The sequence below is a fragment of the Petaurus breviceps genome, unplaced genomic scaffold, assembly GCF_028583685.1.
Source record: "Petaurus breviceps papuanus isolate PSGF00001 unplaced genomic scaffold, PetGlider_PUasm1.0 208, whole genome shotgun sequence".
Taxonomy (NCBI): domain Eukaryota; kingdom Metazoa; phylum Chordata; class Mammalia; order Diprotodontia; family Petauridae; genus Petaurus; species Petaurus breviceps.
This window is the reverse complement of record NW_027185852.1, coordinates 15,681,459-15,703,175: the sequence shown is the minus strand read 5'-3', so window position 1 is coordinate 15,703,175 and position 21,717 is coordinate 15,681,459. Positions and strand designations below refer to the sequence as shown.

Genomic DNA, 21,717 nt, shown 5'->3' with positions numbered 1-21,717 from the left:
TGTCACTCTCTCTGTCTCTCTGTCTGTCTCTCTCTGTCACTCTGTCTCTCTGTCTGTCTCTCTCTCTCCTCCTCTCCCTGCCCTGTAGAGATGACAATAAAATTCCTGGTTTTCCTCAAACTCAGCTCAAGAGACAACTTCTCCAAGAAGACTTTCCTGGTCCTCCTGTCTCCTAATGCAGTCAACACCAAAACATTTCTCATTGTATTTATTTATTTGCATATACACTCACTTGAGGGCATATTATCTCCTGCTACAGATTATCAACCACTCCAAGTTCAGGGGCTGTCATTTCTGTCATTATATCCTCACCTCCTAGCACAGTCCTTGGCATATAGTAGGTGCTTAATAAATGTTTGTAAATTGATTATCTTGGTAAAGGTCTTAGAAAAACTTTAAAACCATATAGAAACTTGTTCTCTGTTATTTGGATATCACAGTGTTCTGGGAAAGCATTGGGTCCCCCAAGCATGGTCTTTCATGTCACTAATTATAAAAATCTCATTTATTTCCTCTCTTCTTTTCAGTTCCTTTTACTTATTAGAGGAACTCCCAAGCTGACTCAGCTCCTGCCAACCTCTCACAGCCATGCTTCTTTTCCCATGGAGGAAGTACAGGGCCAAATTGAGGCTTAGCCTGCCCTGCCCAAGAAGATATGGTCTCTTACCTGACACTCCCATCTGGCTTCAAGCACCATAACAGTATCCAAAATCTTCAATAGCTCCCGAAACTGAGAATCATGGTAGTCAAAGCGATGCCCAAAAGTTATGGAGCAAATGATATTGGAAACAGCATTGTTGATCTGAAAGTGGGGGTCAAAGGACTGTTCTGCTGACCAGATGAGAAAGGAGAGAGACCACTCCTGTTATTTAAAAGAACCCAGGAAAGATTTTGATCTTTTTCTCCTATGCAAATTTTTCCTCATTTTACCCCACCCCCAAATACCTGCCAGCAGAATCTGCTTTATTCTTATCCATAACTAGCTACTACTTAGATAGATAGATAGATAGATAGATAGATAGATAGATAGATGATAGATAGATAGGCAGGTAGATAAGTAGGTAGATACGTAGGTACACAGATGATAGAGATAGGTAATAGATGATACATGATAGAGAAAAAAGAAAATAACACACTTTTTAATGTTTAGTCAAGACTTGAGATTTAAATAGCATATTTTGTTTCAAAGTAGACCACCTGTGGCTTTGGGCAAGTTACTTATCTGACTTTGCCTCCACATATTGTACATCAGAAAAATTAGGGTGCTGGATTAAATGACCTCTGATGGCCCTTCTAGCCTCTGACTATGATTCTGCTTGTGATATGTCACTGTTACCCACCTCCTGACAGAAAAGTGATTGACTTAGGTTACACAATGGAAGAATTTCTTTTGCTTGACTATCTATATTTGTTACTGATGTTTTGGTTTTTCCAGTGAGAGGAAGAAAAAGAAAGAATATGATTAATTGAAAAATAATCAAATTTTTAAAAAATGCAGAAAGCAATATGTATATATGTGTGTGTGTATGTTTGTGTGTACTAAGGAGTAGAAAGAAGAAAACAAACAAAATAGAAAAGAAGAAAGTGAAGAATGAGAGGGAGGACACCTAGAAAAGAAAAGAGGTTTTTCAGTTAGTAGAAAGGAAGGAGGATGATTAGGATAAAGAAAAAGTGAGAGAAGGGCAGCAGGGGAGAATAAAGGCAGGGGTGTGTGTGTGTGTGTGTGTGTGTGTGTGTGTGTGTGTGTGTGTAAGGAGTTCCTTGAGAGACCAGCCAATGCAGGAATCCATGTGTGGCATTTGAAGACTTTAGGCATGTAGGGTCTATGCTGATGACAGAAAATAATTGTAATGAAATTTAAAAGAATGAACCAACAAGGGGTACCTTTCTTTTCTTAATGCCTAATTTCTTGCTATAGGACAATGTTGGGCCTTTTTAGATCTTCCAAGGGGCTCAGGGCTGGGACATTTTGTCTGTTTCTGGTCTAAGAATGACCACTCTTACCCTACTTCCCCAATCCACAGTCACAGATTCACTTTAATGATCATTTGGAAAAAAGAACAATTAGAAGCCATTGAAAATATCTCTGCCTAAGCAGTGCTCACCTTTTTCTTCCCTGATAGCCTCAATGAGATACCTGGCCTCCTCCCGGATCCGATCTTCCAGGGGCTTCTTTCCCAAACCAAAGTTTCTTAATGTCATTAAGGCAAATCTTCTTTGCTCTCTCCACTCTTGGCCATTAGACATCGATAAGCCTAAATCATAATGATAAAAATTTACATAAATATTTCTAAAGGTCTGTAATGTTTTTGATGTGGTTATCCCCACTACCAGCAATAGAATTCAATTGAACAAGCACTTAAAAAACAGCAACTATGCGCAAAACACTGCACTGGGCATACAAATAGTAAGGGCTAGACAGTTTCTACACTAAAGGAACTCACACACAAATTGGGGAAATAACACTTAAAGTTTGAATGTAGGGCATATGGAAATTCTAAAAACAAAAGGAGATATCAAGAGAGGTTTGCAGGCTCTATAAGTAGGCCATGTACCTTGGGATACATAAGTATGAGCTTCTGATTTCCTCAGTCAGAGATGACTGCTGGATGAGTTTGTGCATTGGATAAGAAAGCTATGGATGAGAGGGGAGCCCAAGTAATAATCTGTATGGATAGATGCACTTTGTGTAACCTGAGTCATCTCACATGGCCCTTTCTGACTTATTTGGTGTCATGGTCCAAGCTGAACAGTGATGCCCTTGGACCATGGGTGCAGGACATACCACAAACAGACTGGTATCCCCCATTTTGCTCTATGTCATCTGAAACTTGTAAGACCCATCCATCTTGCTGAAAGTGCAGTGTTAAACAATCAATCTATTTCTCTCTAACCAAAAATGGGGTGGGGTAGAAGAGGGACATTGGGATACTCCTTTCCCAAGAAGTATCTTTGCTATGAAGATTGTGTGAACTGAGGCCTAGAGAGGGTAAAGAACTAACCCAAGGTCACATAGGTAAAATATGGCAGAAGTGAGATTCAAAGTGAGACCCTGAGACTCCATAGTCTGTGACCATTCCATTACTTCTTGCTGTCACATAAGAGGATGCTTTCTACTATAATATTGGGCTGTTATGCACATCCCATAAAGGGCCTTCTTTTATACAGGAAAGGTCTTTTGGAATGTAGCAGTTAGCACATTTCTTTAGGTAGCCCAGTCTTGGGGGGCCCTAAATGAGATGTCTTCTTTCCTCAAAGGCAGAGTGTCTCCTTGTTGACGTGATTTGTGAATAGTTGATTTTTCCATGTTATGGGAGTCTTGTTTCACCAGCACAATAGAAAAGATCAAGAGGGGCGGAGTCCAGATGGGGGAGTAGAAACAGAACTTCCATGGGGCACCCACTCCCACCTCCTCCAATTCATGTAAAAAATTACTCTCAACAAACTTTGGAGCTACAAAACCCACAAAATGACAGAGAAGCTAACTTCCTTCTGAAGACAGTCCAGCAGGCCAGCAAGAAGGGGCAAGCATAGCATTCTGGGAGCTGAGACCAGCCCCCCAAAAGCCTGAGATTTTAGTCTCAGGATGGCCACCACCAGCCACTGGCAGGAGGGACTTCAGATCAACAGAAACCATGGTGGTTTCCAGAATTATCAACCCATAGATGCTAAGGATTAAGTGAGAGGTCAGTACAGTGTGGACTTTGGGATCTGGGAGTTTGGGATTATGGTCTGGCCTTTGCCTCCTGGAGGGAAAAACAGTGGAGGCATGGCAGCCATGCAGCCACTGACACGTGGCTGCTTCTGAGCTCCTTCCCTGCAGATTGTAAGGGGATCAAGCAAACCTTCTAAGGAGTAATCATTTTTGCTTTAACCTGCTTGGATATGGATCACTATCTGGGGTGGAGTTCTAGGGTGCAAGACCACTGTGCCAAAGCCAGTGAGGGCAGCGAACAAATAGCTCCAGAAGCTGAGGAAACCCCATATATTGGAACAAATCTCCCCACTCTGGAAGCAGAGTTCTACTATGGCAAAAAGTTCAAAAGTCAAGTAATTGAGTGGCAACATAGGCAAGCGAAGGAAGCAAGGCAAGCACTGCAGTCCAAATTTGGATTTCTTTTGGGGAGGCAAAAAGGATGAGGGCATGGAATAGGAGGAAGACAATGAAATCAGAACTCCTGTATCAAAAGCTTCCTTACAAGAATAAGCTGCTTACAGGCCATAGAGGAGCTTAAGAAGGATTTTGAAAACCAAATAAGAGTAGTGGAGGAAAAATTGTGAAGAGAAATGAGAATGATACAAGAAAATTATGAAATGATAGTCAACAACCTGACTGAAGAAAATAACACCTAAAAAAATAGACTAACTCAAATGGCAAAAAAGGCGCAAAAAGCCAATGAGGAGAAGAATGCCTTAAAAAGCCAAATTTCCCAGATGGAAAAGGAATCTCAATAACTCACTGAACAGAATAATTCTGTCAAAATAAGAGTGGAGTAAATGGAAGCTAGTGACTTTATAAGAAATCAAGATACTATTAAACAGATCCAAACAAATGAAAAAAATAGAAGGCAATGTGAAATAGAAAAATCACTCAACTTGAAAAGAGATCCAGGAAAGGTAATTTAAAATTTATTGGGCTAGCTGAAAGCCATGATCAAAAAAAGAACCTAGAAAGCATCCTTCAAGAAATTCTCAAGGAAAATTGCCCTGATGCTTTAGAACCAGAGGGTAAAACAGATGTTGAAAGAATCCACCGATCACCTCCTGAAAAAGTTCCCAAAAAGAAATCTCCTAGGAATATTATAGGCAGGTTCCAGAGTTCCCAGATCAAGAAGAAAATATTACAAGCATCCAGGAAGAAACAATTTTAATATTGTGAAAACACAATCAGGATAACACAGGATCTGGCAGTTTCTACACTGAGGGATAGAAGGGCTTGGAATATGACATTCTGGAGGTCAATGGAGCTGGGATTAAAATCAAGAATCACCTACCTGGAAAAAAACTAATTATCATGTTTCAGGGGAAAATATGGTTATTCAATGGAATAGAGCACTTTCAAGCATTCTTGATGAAAAAAAAAACAGAGTTGAATAGAAAATTTGACATTCAGATACAAGAAGCAAGAGAAGCATGAGAAGTTAAACAGGGAAACAAAATCATAAGGAACTTATCAAAGTTGAAATACTTACATTCCTCCACGGAAAAACAATAATTGTAACTTATGAAACTTTTAGCAGTATTAGAATAGTTGAAGGGAATAGAAACATATATGTGTGTGCATAAATACATATATATATATGTCTATATAGGAGGGTATATGGGTGTATGAAAACATATGAGTGTGTGTATATATGTGTACAAGTACACATAGACAGAGGGCACAGGACCAATTGAATAAGAATGGATGATACTTAAAAGGTGAAATTAAGAGATGAGACAGGACTATAATGAGAGGAGATGGGGAGAGACAGAATGGCATAAATTATCTCATATAGAAGAGGCAAGGGAAAACTATTACAATGGAGGGGAAGAATAGGAAAGTAAAAGGAAATGAGTCAAACATATTGTCTTTGAATTGGGCTTAGGGAGGGAATGAAATACACATTAATAGGGTATCTCACCTTACAGGAGAGTAGGGGTAAGGGAATGAGAGGGGTGATGATGGAAGGGAGGGCAGGCTGGGGGGGAGTTGGAAGCACCCACTTTTTTTTGGAGATTAACATGTGGCTTTAATGCAACACCATTTAGTAGCTTGACAAATGGAAAAGAATAGCACTTTTTCTGTGAATGGGAGAAACTGAGGAGCACATCTGTTGGACAGGAATTTGCACATTAATGAACCAGACAACTGGAGCGTAAAATAACTAAACATTGTTGCCTCTGGTTGAGCTGCTGTGCAAAGTGCTGCTGGTCATCCATGACAAAGCTGTCAGATATTGAAGTAAGAGGCCTCACCTTACACAAGGAAAGGAGAGTGAACCAGGAAGAGCCACTGTTTGTAAAAACACTTGTGTTAAGCAATACAGAATCTGTGGGACAAGTCCTGAAAACTTCCTGGTCATGTAGGGTGCCTATTTTAAAAAATCAAAGTAATGCGGGGTCAGCTTAAGCTTCCATAGCCCAGGCAGAAGAAAATCACCAAAACTCAAAGAGAGGCACAGATTATGTTCTGAAGGTACAGTTGGAAGTGCAATGGTCCCATACTTTTTCTTCAAGTAGATACCTGTAAACATGTTTTCAAGCCCTTACTAAACAAAGGCTTATTTGTACTGGACTTCATTGCTACATTTATGGCCACTTTGACCTAGCAAGATAACATGAAAGGAGATAGAATCTAACAGGGAGAAGTATTCTCTACTCTTCCACCTGTTGCCTCTCAACCTTTAAAGAAAGGTGCCAGTCACGGAGTAGTCTACAAAATAACCTGACACACAATTCCTTTTGAGAATTCTAATATCTCCTCCTGCTGTTCCCAATAAGAACACTGTGGAGTGTTACATATTCAGTGCAAGGACAGTGAATTCAGTACATTTCAAGCTATTCTAAATAAATGGAGCTGAAATAATCAACATCCAGCTCCCAGTGTATTTCAGTAGAGTGTGATATGATTACAAAGCACTAACTCTTTGGAGTAAATGCTCAAATAACCCTCACCTGCATTTTAATTCCCCCATCCCCCCAAGAAAAGAACTAAGACCAGCAATACACTAAGCCACTTAGCAAACTTTTTGTTTGAATCGGAATCCCCTACATTCAGTGTACTTTAAGATGCAATTGTTATAAGAAGAGCAAATAAAGAATTGAAAAAATTCAACAGTTATGTATATCAGGTAATACAAGCCCCTGACAACCCCATTGTCTAGCCAAATCCTTTAAACAATTGCACTCAGTTTGAAATAAAATCTGAATCAGCTTGTCTGTTCCGACCACTATAATTTCTAAAGACATAAATGGAAAAATGAGGGACTATGTTCTACTCTGTATTTGGACACTGAAGAAATCTGGGTCTTTTTTTTTTCCTTTTTAAACTATATATATATAAAACCACTCAAGTTTAACACTGTGCTGAGCATATAATCATTTCCAGCAATGGAGGGCAAGCTGCATCTTAAGAAACTGCATAGAAGCAGGGAAAAGCCTGTAATGGGGAAAACAATATCGACAGAGTGGAAGGAGAAATTGTTAAAACCCCACGCATACACACTCCCACATCCCCTGACAGCCTCAATGAGTAGTGCTCAAAGTCTAGAGCAACCACATAAGGGTAAAGCCCAGACAACCAGCCTGGGAAGCCTGAATGCCTAAGTACCAATGGTAAATCTCCCCACCTATTTATTCTCGATGCCAACTATGGAATATTGGGAACTTAGCAATAATCAAAGGCAACACAACACGCACATACTGTGGCCTCATCATGCTCCTTCCAGGAAGCACCCACTTTTTAAAAGGGACAGGAACAAAATAGAGAATAGAACTAATGGAGGGTGGGATAAGATGTAGGGAAACATAGTCAGTCTTTCACAATATATCCACAATGGAAATGTTTTGCATAGCTACACATGTACAACCTATATTTAATTGCTTATCTTCCCAGTAAGGGTGGGTGATGAGGGAGGTAGGTAAACAATCTGGAATTCAAATTTTTAAAATCAAATGTTTAAAATATATCATTGTTTTTATTGTTTTACATGTAACTGGTAAATAAGATATACAGGCACTGGGGCATAGAGATCCACTATGCCCTACTGGAAAGTCGGAGGAGGGATGGAGGAAGATTAAGATATAGGAGAGAGCAGATAAGGGGGAAAGGATATTCAGTGGGATCACTGTTTTGGGTTGGTGGGTAGGGAAAAAATGGTGAGAAAATTTGTAACTCAGAATCTTGTGGAAATGAATGATGTAAACAAAAAATAATAATAAAAAAGAGAAGATCAAGTAACAGAGAGTTAGGTTACAAGAGTGAAAAGGTGCTAAAAATGGTGGTACCCTTGAAAAAATGAAAAAGGAAAGAAGCAGAGGGATGTATCTGGATCAAGAGTCATGGGAACTCACAGTGGTGGGAGATTTCATATTATACAAATTGATAGAAAAGTTTTCTCCCAAAATATGAAGTAATTCATAAGTTATTGTTACAATAAGATAAATAGAGAGAAGAGGAGCTAATAGAAAGTCAGCAGAAATGTATAGATGGTGTCATGTGGAAGAGAGATTAGCTTTTTTCCTGCTTGGACCCCCAGGGCAATGAGGAGTGATCAGTGAAATATGTAATGAGGAGAACTGAAGCTCAAGAGAAGGACAAATTTCTGACCAGTAATCATTGTCCCAGAGAGTTGTGGGCTTCTTTGAAAGGTTCACCATTCATGGAGGTCTTCAAGCAGAATCTGGACTACCATTTGTTGGGAAAGTTGAAAGTGCATTCCAACTTAGCTCCAGGAAGTCTCGGCCAGTTACTAAGGTCCCTTATGCCTCTGAGATCCCACAATTCTCTCAAATGTCAAAGTATGCACCCGGAGACCTTTCATTCATTCAACAAGCATTTTAGGAATGTAGATGTGCAAAATCTTGCATTAAGTGATGATATAGATATAGGCAGTGTTACAATGTCTGAGTTCTAATGGAAATAAAATTCCATTTTATTGGGAAGATAAGCCAGAAACTCCTCCATAAATGCATAAATGTCAGTCAACAAACTTGTTGGTTTGTCTTGGGCACTGTGCTAAGCACCTGTATGGATAATTATTATGGATTAATACATAAGTTCAAGATGAGTACCAATTTCCTTGATATCAGACATAGGAGAATTTATTATTGCCAAGGGAAAGCTTCATGGAAGTTAACTGTGCCAATTGGCTCTTGAAAGATTTCAAAAGGCTAAGAGGAGGGTAAGGACAATATTCAAAATTGAGGGCATAGTATTGGGTAAAGTCATAACTTTTAAGCTAGATCTTTGGTCTTGGAGTTAAGAAAACATGGGTTTGAATCATGACTGAAATTTATAAGATCTCAGCTTCAGTAATTTCATCTGTAAAATAGAGGAGGGGGTTGGACTGGGTGGCCTCCACTTCCAGCTCTCAATCTGTGATTTCATGACTGGGCAGTGGGTGGAGGAAGGCATTTGGGAAACAGTGCCTAGGCTAGTTTGGCTAAAGTGTTCTGGAAATGAACATGATGTCATAAAGATGTAAAGATTGGTTGAAGGACTATCAATGATGTGGTAAAGAATCACAGACGCGTGCAATGTCCAAACTGGAAGGATCCAGTCTAATAGTACCTAACTCCAATTGGTCCCTTACTATGCCTGGCCAATCCTTCTACTTTGCCCTTAATGACTCCCTATCAAAGTCTTTACAGTGATTTTCTAAACCTTTGTATTCTCTCCTCCACTATCAAGCTGAACTTAGGGCAGAAGTGTCAACCTTCTTCTGGAAGATGTTTTCCCATGGGTTCGAGTCCCATTCCTTCATTCCTTAAGTCATAGCAGCATCAATTCTACTCCTCTCCTCTCAATAATAGAATAGTTACCTCTAATCCATGTTAACTTCGTCCTTTTTTGCCATCTACTCCCACCACTCCTCCCCAGTCACCTTCCACCACCTGTACTCTCCAAGACTTTGACCGATAGAAAAAGTAAGGACATCCAAGAAAATTTTGAAAAGAAATTTAATCAATTAAGAAAAAAAAGAGATATGGGTGGCTAGGTGGTGCAATGAACAGATCACCAGCCCTCAAGTCAGGAGGACCTGAGATCAATTCCAGCCTCAGACTCTTGACACGACTACTAGCCATGTGACTTTGGGCAAGTCACTTAACCCTAATTGCCCTCCAAAAAAAAAAAAAACCTAGAGATACAAAAGCTTAAGGAAGAAAATAGCTCCTTGAAACTTAGAATTGAGCAAGTGAAATGAAATGACATTATAATATGCCAAGAAATTATAAAAACTAGAAAAATAGAAGATAATCTGAATTGCCTCATTAGAAAAAAAAACAAGTGATCTGGAGAAGTGAGAGAAAATATAAGAATTATTCATCTACATGAAATTTTATGATAGAAAAAATAATCTGGATGGAATATTACAAGAAATTATTAAGTAAACTGCTCTGAAATTTCAGATCAAGAAGATAAAGTAGAAAAAGACACAGTCCACTGATCACCAAAATACATCCAAATAAGAGCACCAATAGGCATGTCATAGCCAAGTTTCTAAATGTCCAGTTTAAAGAAGAAATATTGCCAATGTATTTATATTGCAATACATTACAAACAATTTAAATACCACAGAAAAGCAATCAGAATTTTAAAAGATCTAGCAAAGGGCAGAGCCAAGATGGTGGAGTAAAAACAGGAACTCCACTTGGCTCCCTCCCCAACCACCTCTAATATCTGTAAAATATGATTCTAAACAAATTTAGACTGCAGAACCCACAAAGTGACAGAAAGAAACAAATTTCCCTCTCAAGGCAGCCTGGAAAGCCAACGGGAAGAGTCTATCTCACCAGACTGGAAGCCAAGCAGAGGCCTGTGAGAGCAACCCATGACCAGACCCAAGGTGGCCCCAACTAGTGGCATAGACCAGCCAGAGCAGACTTCAGGAGAGTGAATCACCAGCAGCTATTGTGGTTTCCAGACTTCTCAATTCATAAACATTGAAGAGAAAGTAAAAGGTCAGTGGGGTACTCTATTGGAACTGGGTGAGGGAAGAGCATGGTCTGAACACTGCCCCCATGTGATAGGTGGTGGAGGCATGGCTGCTGCAGTTACTGCAGTGTGGCTGCCTCCAGAGCTCATAGTCTTCAGATTGTAGGGGGGCCAAGAGACTATTCATAGGTTAATAGCTCTTACTTTGGCTGGCTTTGATCTGGGTTGCTGTGTTGGGCGGTGGTCCTGGGGTCAGAAATGCCAGTGTGCCAGAGCTAGGGATGTCTGTAGAGAGGGTATACTCCTCATATCTCTGACAACATTTGTGAAAGCCCCAGCAATTTGGGACACAGCTCTCTCCACTCTGGAAACAGAGTTCTACCATGGCAAAGAGCTCAAAAGTCAAGTAATTGGCTGGCAAGGTGAGCAAGCAGAGGAAATACAAACAGACCATAGAATACTTTGGTGGAGACAAAAAGGATCAAAACATGGAACCAGGAGAAGTTAATGAAGTCAAAACTCCTGCATCAAAAGCTTCCAAATAATCAGGGCAGCTAGGTGGTGAAGTGAGTAAAGCTCTGGCCCTGGAGTCAGAGGGATCTGAGTTCGGTTCCAGCCTCACACACACACACACACACACACACCTATGTTACCTTGGGCAAGTTACTTAACCCCAATTGCCCTCCAAAAGGCAAAAATAAAAAGCTTCAAAGTAAAATATGAAGTGGTTACAAGCCATGGAGGAGCTCAAGAAGGATTTTGAAAGTCAAGTAAGAGAAGCGGAGGAAAAATTGAGAAGAGAAATGAAAATGGTGAAAGAAAATAAAGAAAAACAAGACAATAGCCAGCTAAAGGAGACCCAAAAAAAATATTGAAGGACATAACACCTTAAAAATAGGCTAACTCCAATGACAAAAGAGGCCCAAAAAGCCAATGAGGAGAAGAATGCCTTTGAAAGCTGAATTGCCCAGATGGAAAAGGAATTTCAAAAATTCACTGAAGAGAATAATTATTTCAAAATTAGACTGGAAAAAATGGAGGTTAATGACATTATGAGAAATCAAGATACTATAAAACTTATTGAAACAAATGAAAGAATAGAAGGCAATGTGAAAATATCTCATTGGAATAAACACTGACCTGAAATGTAGATCCAAGAGAAATTGCAATAACTAAAATCTATGATCATAAAAAGAACCTAGAAATTAGCCTTCAAGAAATTCTCAAGGAAAATTGCCCTGATATTTTAGAACCAGAGGGCAAAATAGAAATTGAAAGAATTCACTGATCGTCTCTTGAAAAAGCTTCCCAAAAGAAAACTCCTAGGAATATTATAGCCAAATTCCAGTGTTCCTAGGTCAAGGAGAAAACATTACAAGCAGCCAGGAAGAAACAATTTGAATATTGTGGAAACACAATCAGTATAACATAAGATCTAACACCTTCTACATTAGGGGATTGAAGGGCTTGGAATATGATATTCCAGAGGTCAACGAAGCTAGGATTAAAACCAAGAATCACCTACCCAGCAAAACTGAACATAATGCTTCAGGGGAAATTATGGTCATTCAATGAAATAGAGGATTTTCAAGCATTCTTGATGAGAAAACCAGAGCTGAACAGATTCACTTTCAAATAAAAGAAGCAAGAGACACATGAGAAGGTGAACAGGAAAAAGAAATCATAAGGAACTTATTACGTTGAACTATTTACATTCCTACATGGAAAAAAAAACTGTAACTCATGAGATTTTTCTCAGTATGAGCATAGTTGCAGATAATATACATGTATATATGTATACATATATATGTTTATATAGGAGGCTGTATGTATGCATAAATACATATGTGAGTATGTGTGTACATGCATACATAGACAGAGGGCACAGGATCAGTTGAAGAGGAAGGGATGATATTTAAGAAATAAAATTAAGAGGACAGAGGAATATAAAGAGAGAAGGAGATAGGGAGAGATAGAATAAGGTAAATTATCTCATATAAAAGAGGCAAGAGAAAACTGTTACAATGGAGGGGAAGGAAGAACAAGAAGGTGTAAGGGAATGGGTCAACCATTCTCTCATTGAATTTGGCTTAAGGAGGGAATAACATATAGTAGATGCAGAAAATGTTCTTAATAAAATAAAAAATAACATTTGAATTAAAAATACTTTAATGTATTGGTATAAATGGATTCTTTCTTAGCTCGATTCAAAGAATTTATCTAAAATCATTAGCAAGTATTATTGGTAATGGGGAAAAACTAGAGTTCTTCCCAGTAAGTGAAAGAAGGATACCTACTGTCAACAATATTATTCAATATTGTATTTGAATTCCTAGATATAACAGTAAGACAAGAAAAGGAAATTGAAGGAATCAGAATAGGGAATGAGGTAATAAAATCATCTCTTTGCAGGTGATATGATGATATACATAGAAAATCCTGAAGAGTCAGATGAAAATTTAGGTGAAACAATAATTTTAACAAAGTAGCAAGATTTAAATTAAATCCACACAGTCTTCCTATATATCACAAAATTCTTCAGAAAGAAATAGTAAAAAAAAATACCCTATTTAAAATAACCCTAGCCCAGGCCAAGTTCCACTTGGTCATTATTTGGTTCCTCATTGGCTCAGAGTAAATATAAATAGCAATTGTTATCTTTAGGCTAGAAGCCCTGAGGGAGGGTCTTCCCCTCCCAGACTGATTTTTTTTTTCTTTTTATTTGACTAGGTAAAGATGTCATTCCCTGCCTCATTTCTTACCTAGCCTTAATCACTGAATGGGCATTGCCTCAGTAACCTGAGACCTGTTAAAGATCTTAGCTTAAAAAGACCAAGATCTCCTACTGCATCTAGGATCATCTCCAGTCATGCTAATCCATATCTCACCACTGGACTCAGATGATTCTGGAGGAGAAAGTGAGGTTGGTGATTTTGCAGTGCATACCTTCACTTCAATTCGCTTGCCTGTCATGCCATCACCTCTCTGATCCTCTTTGAGAATGAAGGGCAAACAACAGCAACAGGCAGCATAAAAAACATGGGAGTCCACCTGCCAAAATGTCCCAGGAACTACACAAACAAAATTATGGAATTATGAAAAAAATACACAAATGAAATAAGACTAATTGGAGAGATTAATTCATTATTGGTAGGTTAGGCCAATATAATAACAATGGGAACTTTACCCAAAATAATTTATATATTCAATGTCATCCCAATTAAGTTATCAAAAAAGTGTTTTATTGAATTAGAAATAAACCATTACAAAGTTCCTTTAGAAAAACAGAAAAGTCAAGAATGTCAAAGGAAATAATAAAAAAAAAGTGTAAAGGAGAGAGATTTCACAGTACCAGGTCTTAAACTGTATTACAGCACAGTAATTACCGAAACTCTTTGGTACTGACTGGTTAAGCAATAGAAAGGTAGATTAACGGAAGAGGGTAGACATACAATTTACAGCAACAGATAAACATAATAACCTTATATTTGACAAGAGTAAAGAGTTAGGATTTGGGGATAATAATTATTTGGTAAAACCTGTTGGGAAAACTGGAAAGCAGTATGGCAGAAACTGTGCATAGACCAATATCTCACAAAATTTACAAAGATAATGTTAAAATGGATACATGACCCAGATATAAAGAGAGATTTTACAAGAAAATTAGAAGAATGTGGAAGATATTACTTATCAGACTTATGGATAGGTCTGCCAATTTATGAATAAACAAGAGATAAAGAGTAAATTTGGATAAAGATAAACAAATTTGATTATACAAATTTTTAAAAAAAGTTTAGTACAAGTAAAACAAATGGTGCCAAGAGCAAAGAAAAAAGGCAGAAAATTGGTAAGAAAATTTGTAGATATCAGATAAAGATCTCATATCTAAAATATAGAAAGAACTTTATCAAATCTAAAAGAATATGAGTCATTACTCAACTGATAAATGGTCAAATGATGTGAACAGGTAGTATTCCGATGAAGAAATCAAAACAAGTTATACACATAGGAAAAAAATGCTCTAAGTCATTATTGATTGAGAAATGCAGAATAAAATAACTTTGAGATATCATTTTATACCTACCATATTGTCTAAAATAATTTAAGGAGATGGCAACAAGTATTGGGGTGATGTGTAAAAAATTGCGACATATCATTAGTGAAATTGTGAACTGATACAACAATTTTGAGAGTAATCTGGAATTATGACCAAAGAATTACTAAAGTACCTATAACCTTTGATCCAACAATGCCACTACTAGATGTATTCTCAAAGATGATTAGGGAAAATAGAAAAGAGCTTACATGTTCTAAATTGTTTATCACAATCCTCTTTGCTGTGGCAAAGAACTGGAAATTGCAGGGAAGTCCATCAATTGGCTGAATAAGTTGTAGTATGTGGTATTGTTGTGATGGAATACTAGTGTGCTATAAGGAATGATGAGCTCAATGATATTAGAAAAACAGGAAAAGCCTTCCACAAAATATTGAAGAGTGAAATGGGCAGAACCAAGGGAAGATTGTGTAAAGGAAGAGCAATATTATTTTAAGAATGACTTTGAGTAAACAAGTTATTATGTCTATTATAAATGTCTAAATTAAATATAAAGGCCATATGAAGAAAGACACGATCTGCCTCCAGAGAAAAAATGATAAGTAGATGTATAGGAAAATTTAACATTTGTATGTGTGTGTGAGCATGTGAGCATGTGTGTGTGTGTGTGTGTGTATGTGTGTGTGTGTGTGTGTGGAGGGGGAGAGAGAGAGGGAGAGAGAAAGAGAGGGAGAGAGAGAGACAGAGAGACAGAGAGAGAGAGAGAGAGAGAGAGAGAGAGAGAGAGAGAGAGAGAGAGAGAGAGAGAGAGAGAGAGAGAGAAGGGAAGAAAAAGGAATAAAAGAAATTTACCTGATACTACTTTGTATATTTGAAAAGAATGTTAGGTTGTACATACCATGTTTCCCCGATAATAAGACACTGTCTTATTATTTTTCTGGACAGAAAAACACCAGAGGGCTTATTTTCAGGGGAGGACTTATTTTAATGAACACTGACAGCAATTTTAATAAACAGGTAAATGTGAACGAAAAAATGTACCTTTATTCAATAATGAATTCAATAAAGAACAGGATAATGCGCTCACTGCTGCAGCTCTGATTGGATGCAGCTCGGAGCGCGGCGTGCGTTTCACGGGGGGGGGGACGGTGCATACAGAGGGTACCGTAATGTAGCGTGTAGCGCAGGGGATCACTTTCACTACAGTAGCAATCTCAATAGGGCTTCTTTTCTGGGGAGAGCTTATTTTAGAGGAATCTTACACAGTAAGGGGAGGGCTTATTTTCGGGATAGTAGATTTGCAGTTTCAAGTGCAATCGTATTTTATTGTACTGTGGCATAAAAATGCTTTTTTGATGCCATAAATTAAATTTTTTTTAATTAAAAATTAAAACAAAATAACAACAAACAAAAAACTTTGACTGGGGGCTTTGATTTTATTGTATTCCTCTAGAAGCAAGTGGATCTACTGGCACCTGTACCATCATGTGAGTCAAAGGGCCAAAAGGTAGAATCATAAACTCATAGAACTTCAGAGCTGAAAGGAATCTCAGAACTCATCCAATCCAACTTGGACACAATAAGTAACACCAACAAAATGTACTGAATAGCTTCTACTTGAAGGCCTCCTGTGAAAGGGAATCTACCATCTGAAGGAAAAAAAATCCTTTTTGGACAGCTCCCATGGTTAGGAAGGTTTTTCCCAACATCAAACCCCTCTGCAACTCTCAGCCTTTGCTAGTTTTGGGGCCAAGACCTTTTCTGTTAACAGGCCTTCAAACACTTGAAGACAGTCTTCATGTCTCTCTTTACCCTCCAACTTACTCTTCTTGTCCTCAAGTTAAATACTCCTAGCCCCTTTAACTGATCCTCCTATGAGATTAATTTGAACCCCTCCACCATCCTCATTGCCCTCCCCCTCAATACTATTCCTCTCCCCCCACTCTCAGACAATAGGGAAGGAAACATGGGAGGTCTTTTCTATCATATTTCTTCTAGCCACAAGACCTCTATAATGGGTTGAAATTCTTCAGGAGTGATGAAGTACAGGAACCAAAGATAACTTTCAAATAATCCTGGAAATGAAAAATATTTATCATAATTCAAAGAACTCACCATGTGTTTTAGAGACATGAAAGTTGATAGGAATTTGAGGACGATCAATAAAAACTTGGTCTTGGTTGACTAGGACCTCCTTGATCAGTGGCAATCCAGTTACCATCACAAAGGTGAGATTGCCAGCATTCGTGCAGACAACATTTCCATATTCCTTGGCAAACTGAAAAATAATTACTTTGAGTTGCAAATTTCCATTGCCTTTCAGGTTTTTGTCTGTATTGTTATCAGCTAACATTCTAGCAATGTGAAACATTGATTCTAAAGGAGTCCACTCAATCCAATCTGACTCAATTACACTGAATTCAGTCCAGCTCAGCCCAACACACACTGAATTATCCCAAGCCCTGTGCTGGGAGCTGAGCAGACAGTCCCAAACACCAAACAGTTGTTCCCCTTAAGGAATTGACATTGGAAAGAAATTATCTGTGCATACATAGGAAAATGCAAAATACATAGAAAGGAAATTCTAAGTTATTTGAGGGACACCAGCACCTGGGAGGAATCTGGAAGGCTTCCTGTAGGAGATGGTCCCCTGAAGCTGAGCTTTGATGGAAACTGGGAATTCCAAAAGCTTCAGGGGAAGAAGCATTATATCCCAAGCTCTGAAGCAGCTGCCACATTCAAGGCAGCATGCTGGACCAGGAAAATATGACAAAGAACAACTCACAATTTAATATAGGGGAAAGACTTGGAGGTTAACACTTGAACCATTGCAAGTTCATTGGAGTGGGTAGAATGTAAGCTCCCAGAGGGGAGGCTCCGTTTTAGTTTTGTTTTCTTAATCTCCGGCACCTATCACAGAACCTAGCACAAAGCAGATACTTATAACATGCTTGCTAATTGATTGATGCGTTGATTGATTGGGTCTTCCCCTCCCAAATCCATCAAAGCCCTCTCAAATCTCAACCGATTGTCTTTGAGAGGAATTAGAGGAAAAATCAATCAATGCTGCTGCCAACATGGTCATAAGCTTCTCTGATCTTTGCTAGGCTTTTCCTCAGGTCGTGGACTCCCTGAGAGTCTGTCACCACTCCCTTATCTGAAGTCCTTAGAGTTCAGAAGGGCCCAAGAGTGTTGGTCTTCTGCGTCAAGGACTTCAGACAGCGAAGGACCTCAAGTTGATAGCATATGATGAGTATTTTTAGGAGCCCAGTATACATAGACTTCAAAAGGGAAAAAATCATGAAGTGAGAAGTGGGATGTGATAAGGGTTTATGACTTGAAATCCTGAAGGATCTGGGCTTGGATCCTACCTTTGATCCCTACCTGGAATCAGTCACTGAACCTTTTCCAAGGTTTAGTTCCTGCATATGTAGTAGCTATCCCAAAAAGATATGTTGAGGATCAAATGGGACAATGCATGCAAGTTCTCTTCAAATATGCAAGGGCTATATCAATCTCACCTGGGAGCCAGCATGGACTAGTGCTTAGAGCCCCAGCATTAGTGACATAAATATCTGGGTTCCTGTCCTACCCCTGACCCGTGCCAGCTGTGTGACTCTTGGCAAGGCACTTAACCTCTGTATGTCCCAGGTAGGAGGTCTCCAGTGGATTACTCCTGGATCTGTTCTTGGCCCTGGGTTAGCATTTTATTAATGCCTCAAAGAAAGGCACAGATAGGGTGTTTATCTGATTTACAATGAACACAAGTTGGCAAGAGTAACTGGGTGATAGAGTCTACCAAAACAATTTCAAAGGGTAGTGGTTGGACTGAATGCAATAAGGTGAAAATCAAAAGGGATAAATGTCAAGTCTCACACTAAGGTTAAGCAGCTAATTTCACATGTACACTTCTCTGAAAAAAGATCTGGGTCTTGACAAGTTGGTTTTGTTTTCTTTAAATTTTGGTCACTGCATTTCATTATAATCATTGTCCTTTATAATCTTATTTTAAGCACTTAAAACCATGATTCTGAGGGTGTTTCCAGTATGATTGTCAGAGGGGTCCAGGACACAAAATAAGGTGAAATAGCCTTATATAAGGATTGAATAAACTGTGCCTAATATGAGCCAGTATTGTGATATGTCAAGCAAAAATGAAATCATCATTGTTAGTGTTTGGTGAACTTAATTTAAGGGAACATTATTGGGATGCTGGCAGGATAATATTAACATCCAGAATTGACTGATAAGGCCAGTGAACCTCAGAGACCTGACCTGACTTGGCCAAAGTCTTGAGATCAGAGGGAGCTACCGTGGGTTCTAAACCTTAGGGGCGTGTCAGTGTGTGTGTGTGTGTGTGTGTGTGTGTGTGTGTGTGTGTGGTGTCCCTTTGTTAGTCTGGTGAACCCTATGGGCTCCTTCTCAGAAGAAAGTTTTTGAATGCATAAAATAGAGTACGTAGGACTATAAAGGAAATCAAGTATATTAGATGCTGTGATAAAAAAAAAAAATCATTTTTTAACTGAAGTTCAATGGCCCCAATTAAGTCCCTCCAATTGTAGAGTTTGCAGGGACCTAGAAGGCTGCCTCTGCCATTTCTGCCAGTCAGGGTATTAATGAGCATTTATTAAGTCCTTGCCATGAGCCAGGTACTGTGGTTAGCCACAGTAATCATCACAGTATCATAGTAATGATAGATGACATTTCTATAATGCTTAATGTGGGCCAATCACTGTGTGAAGCACTTTACAGTTACCATCTCATTGGTTCCAAATCACAGAAATTGAGTCAGAAGGGGCCTCCCCAGGCATGCAAACCTGACCACATACAATGTCAACAATGACCCACCCCATGATGATGAGCACAGGCCTCTCTCCAGGTCCCACAGGTCAGAAGGGGATGGGAACCCAAGCCCTCTAAGCCCCCAACTAGGCCATTCTTTCCATTTCTGCTTTCCTAATAGGGCCAGAGCAGGGATGGACCCCAGTAGTGTGGCTACCCCATCCAGCACATTCCCCAGGGCACAGGACCCATGCCCCGCTCCCAGCCAGTAGATTCTCACCCTCCCATCTCACTCTACCTTTTGGACGGCGATTTGGGGATTTTTAAAGTCCATCTGGAAGAAGTTGCCCACTATGGGCAGCCCAGGAGGGCCAGGGGGGTAGTTGAGATGCCGCCTCCTCTTCTTTAGATACTGTGCCAGGATCAGGAGGATGGCAGAGAAGAGAAGGAAGGTCTGCAGAGGGGCTCTTTCCCAAAGAGAAGAAAGCAAGTTTCCCAGAGGGAGCTGCATCTTTCCCCAGCTCTGACACCAAGAAGAGACAAACGAAGCTCCTCCTCCCGCTTCCTTTTCCTGCAGCAACAACAGCAGCTGTGGGACCACGAGGAGCAGTGTTCACATGAGGGTTCAAACTGTGTTTGTCCCCTTGGAGCTGCTGCCTGGGCTGCCTTTATAGGTCAGGCAGTGAGAGCTCCAGGGAGTGCCAGCTTCCCCCCTGTGCCCCAGTACTCTGCCTTTTGCCAGGGCCTGCCTCCTGGGAGTAAACATACCCCAATTCTACAATCTTCTGCCCCAAAAAGGAGACTGGGCTTGTCTGCTGGGAACCAGAGAAACAATTTGGCCAAAGTATCCTGTGAAGGATCCACACACAGACAGACCCACCCAATGGGGCCCAAATCACAGGGCCAGGTCTGTGAGGGAGGAAGTGATCCAGAACATCATTCCCTTGTTTAAGAGAGCAGCAGGCTGAGGTCCAGGGAGACCAGGAAAATGACAAGGTCTCACAGCTGTTTGTAAGTTTAGAGCCTTAGACATTAATCCACCATGTGACCCTGGGCTAGGCACTTAACCTTGTTTTCCTCAGTTTCCTGATCTGTAAAATGAAGAAGTCTGAGTAGATGACTTCTCAGTTGCCTTTAGTTCTATGTTTATACTTCTGCAATTTATTATTGTTTATAAGAATGCTTCAGTAGTTCTCACTTATGATTTGGGGTATGTGACTTGCCCATTAACACACACCAAGTAAATTAACGTCTTTTTGCCTCCATCTCTTCATCTAGCAAGTGAGGGAGTTGGAAGAAATATCTCCAAAGCATCTTCCAGGTCAATGATCAATGAGTCTATATCAGTCTAGGATTTTTGATCACTAGGAGTAGAAAACCAACATGCAAAATACATGAGCAATGAACAATGTACAACAAAATCTTAGCTACCCAAGTAAGAGCACCGGCCCCAGGGTGGGGATGACCTGGGGATCTAATCCGGGCTCAGACACTTAGCACACACCCAGAAACACCTGGCCGTGGAAACTTGAGCAAGTAATTTAACCCCAATTGCTTAGGGGCGGCCAGGTGGCTCAGCGAGTAAGAGCACTGGCTCCAGTGTCAGGATGACCTGGGGATCGAATCCGGGCTAGACACTTAGCACCACACCCAGAAAGAACTGGCCGTGTAACCTTGAGCAAGTTACTTAACCCCGATTGCTTTAAAAAAAAATCTTAGCTACCCACCATCCGGTCTTTCAGAGCCCTCTGGATTCAAGAACCTGAAAGTAACTCCCCCAAAGTCTTTGCCAATGAAATAGACCAATAAGCCAGGAATAATGAACAAAGGTGAGAATTTACCAACCAAAGCATATACCGAGGTAGCTGCACTTGGTGATAGTATGTATGGTGTTGCAGGTGCATGCCCACTTAACTTGATCTCCATCATTTCACCTAGGTTTTCCCATTTAAATACAGACTCAGAATTTTACCATTCAGGTAGGTCCCATCTGCCAGGGCTCTTTCCTCATTATCTTCAAATTTTGCAGTCACTGGAGAAAAGGACACTAACACCCAATAAACATGCAATCTCATTGGGAACTCTTAACTATCTGCCCTCAATGTATTGTAAGTCAAAGTTCACTCTAGGAGTAAACAGGCCAATTCCCCAGGGATCAAGGTCCAGACTCACCCATCCTTTGCCCACAAAATGCCCTCAAACCACTCCTACTGTCCACACACAACAGCCACCCAATGACACT

The 21,717-nt window shown here is 39.7% G+C and overlaps 1 protein-coding gene across 1 annotated transcript in view; it reads right to left on the bottom strand.

Moving 5' to 3' along the window:
* The window catches only part of LOC138165289 (cytochrome P450 2J2-like), a 40,558-nt gene extending 20,077 nt beyond the window's left edge, over positions 1-20,481 (bottom strand). Inside the window, exons 1-4 of the mRNA XM_069093457.1 lie at positions 19,774-20,481; positions 16,809-16,971; positions 2,106-2,255; positions 668-828 (exon numbers count right to left, since the gene is read on the bottom strand). Coding sequence (XP_068949558.1) covers positions 668-828; positions 2,106-2,255; positions 16,809-16,971; positions 19,774-19,986 — 687 coding nt within the window. The 5' untranslated portion in view covers positions 19,987-20,481. The remainder of the gene's footprint in view (positions 1-667; positions 829-2,105; positions 2,256-16,808; positions 16,972-19,773) is intronic.
* Positions 20,482-21,717: the final 1,236 nt, after the last annotated feature.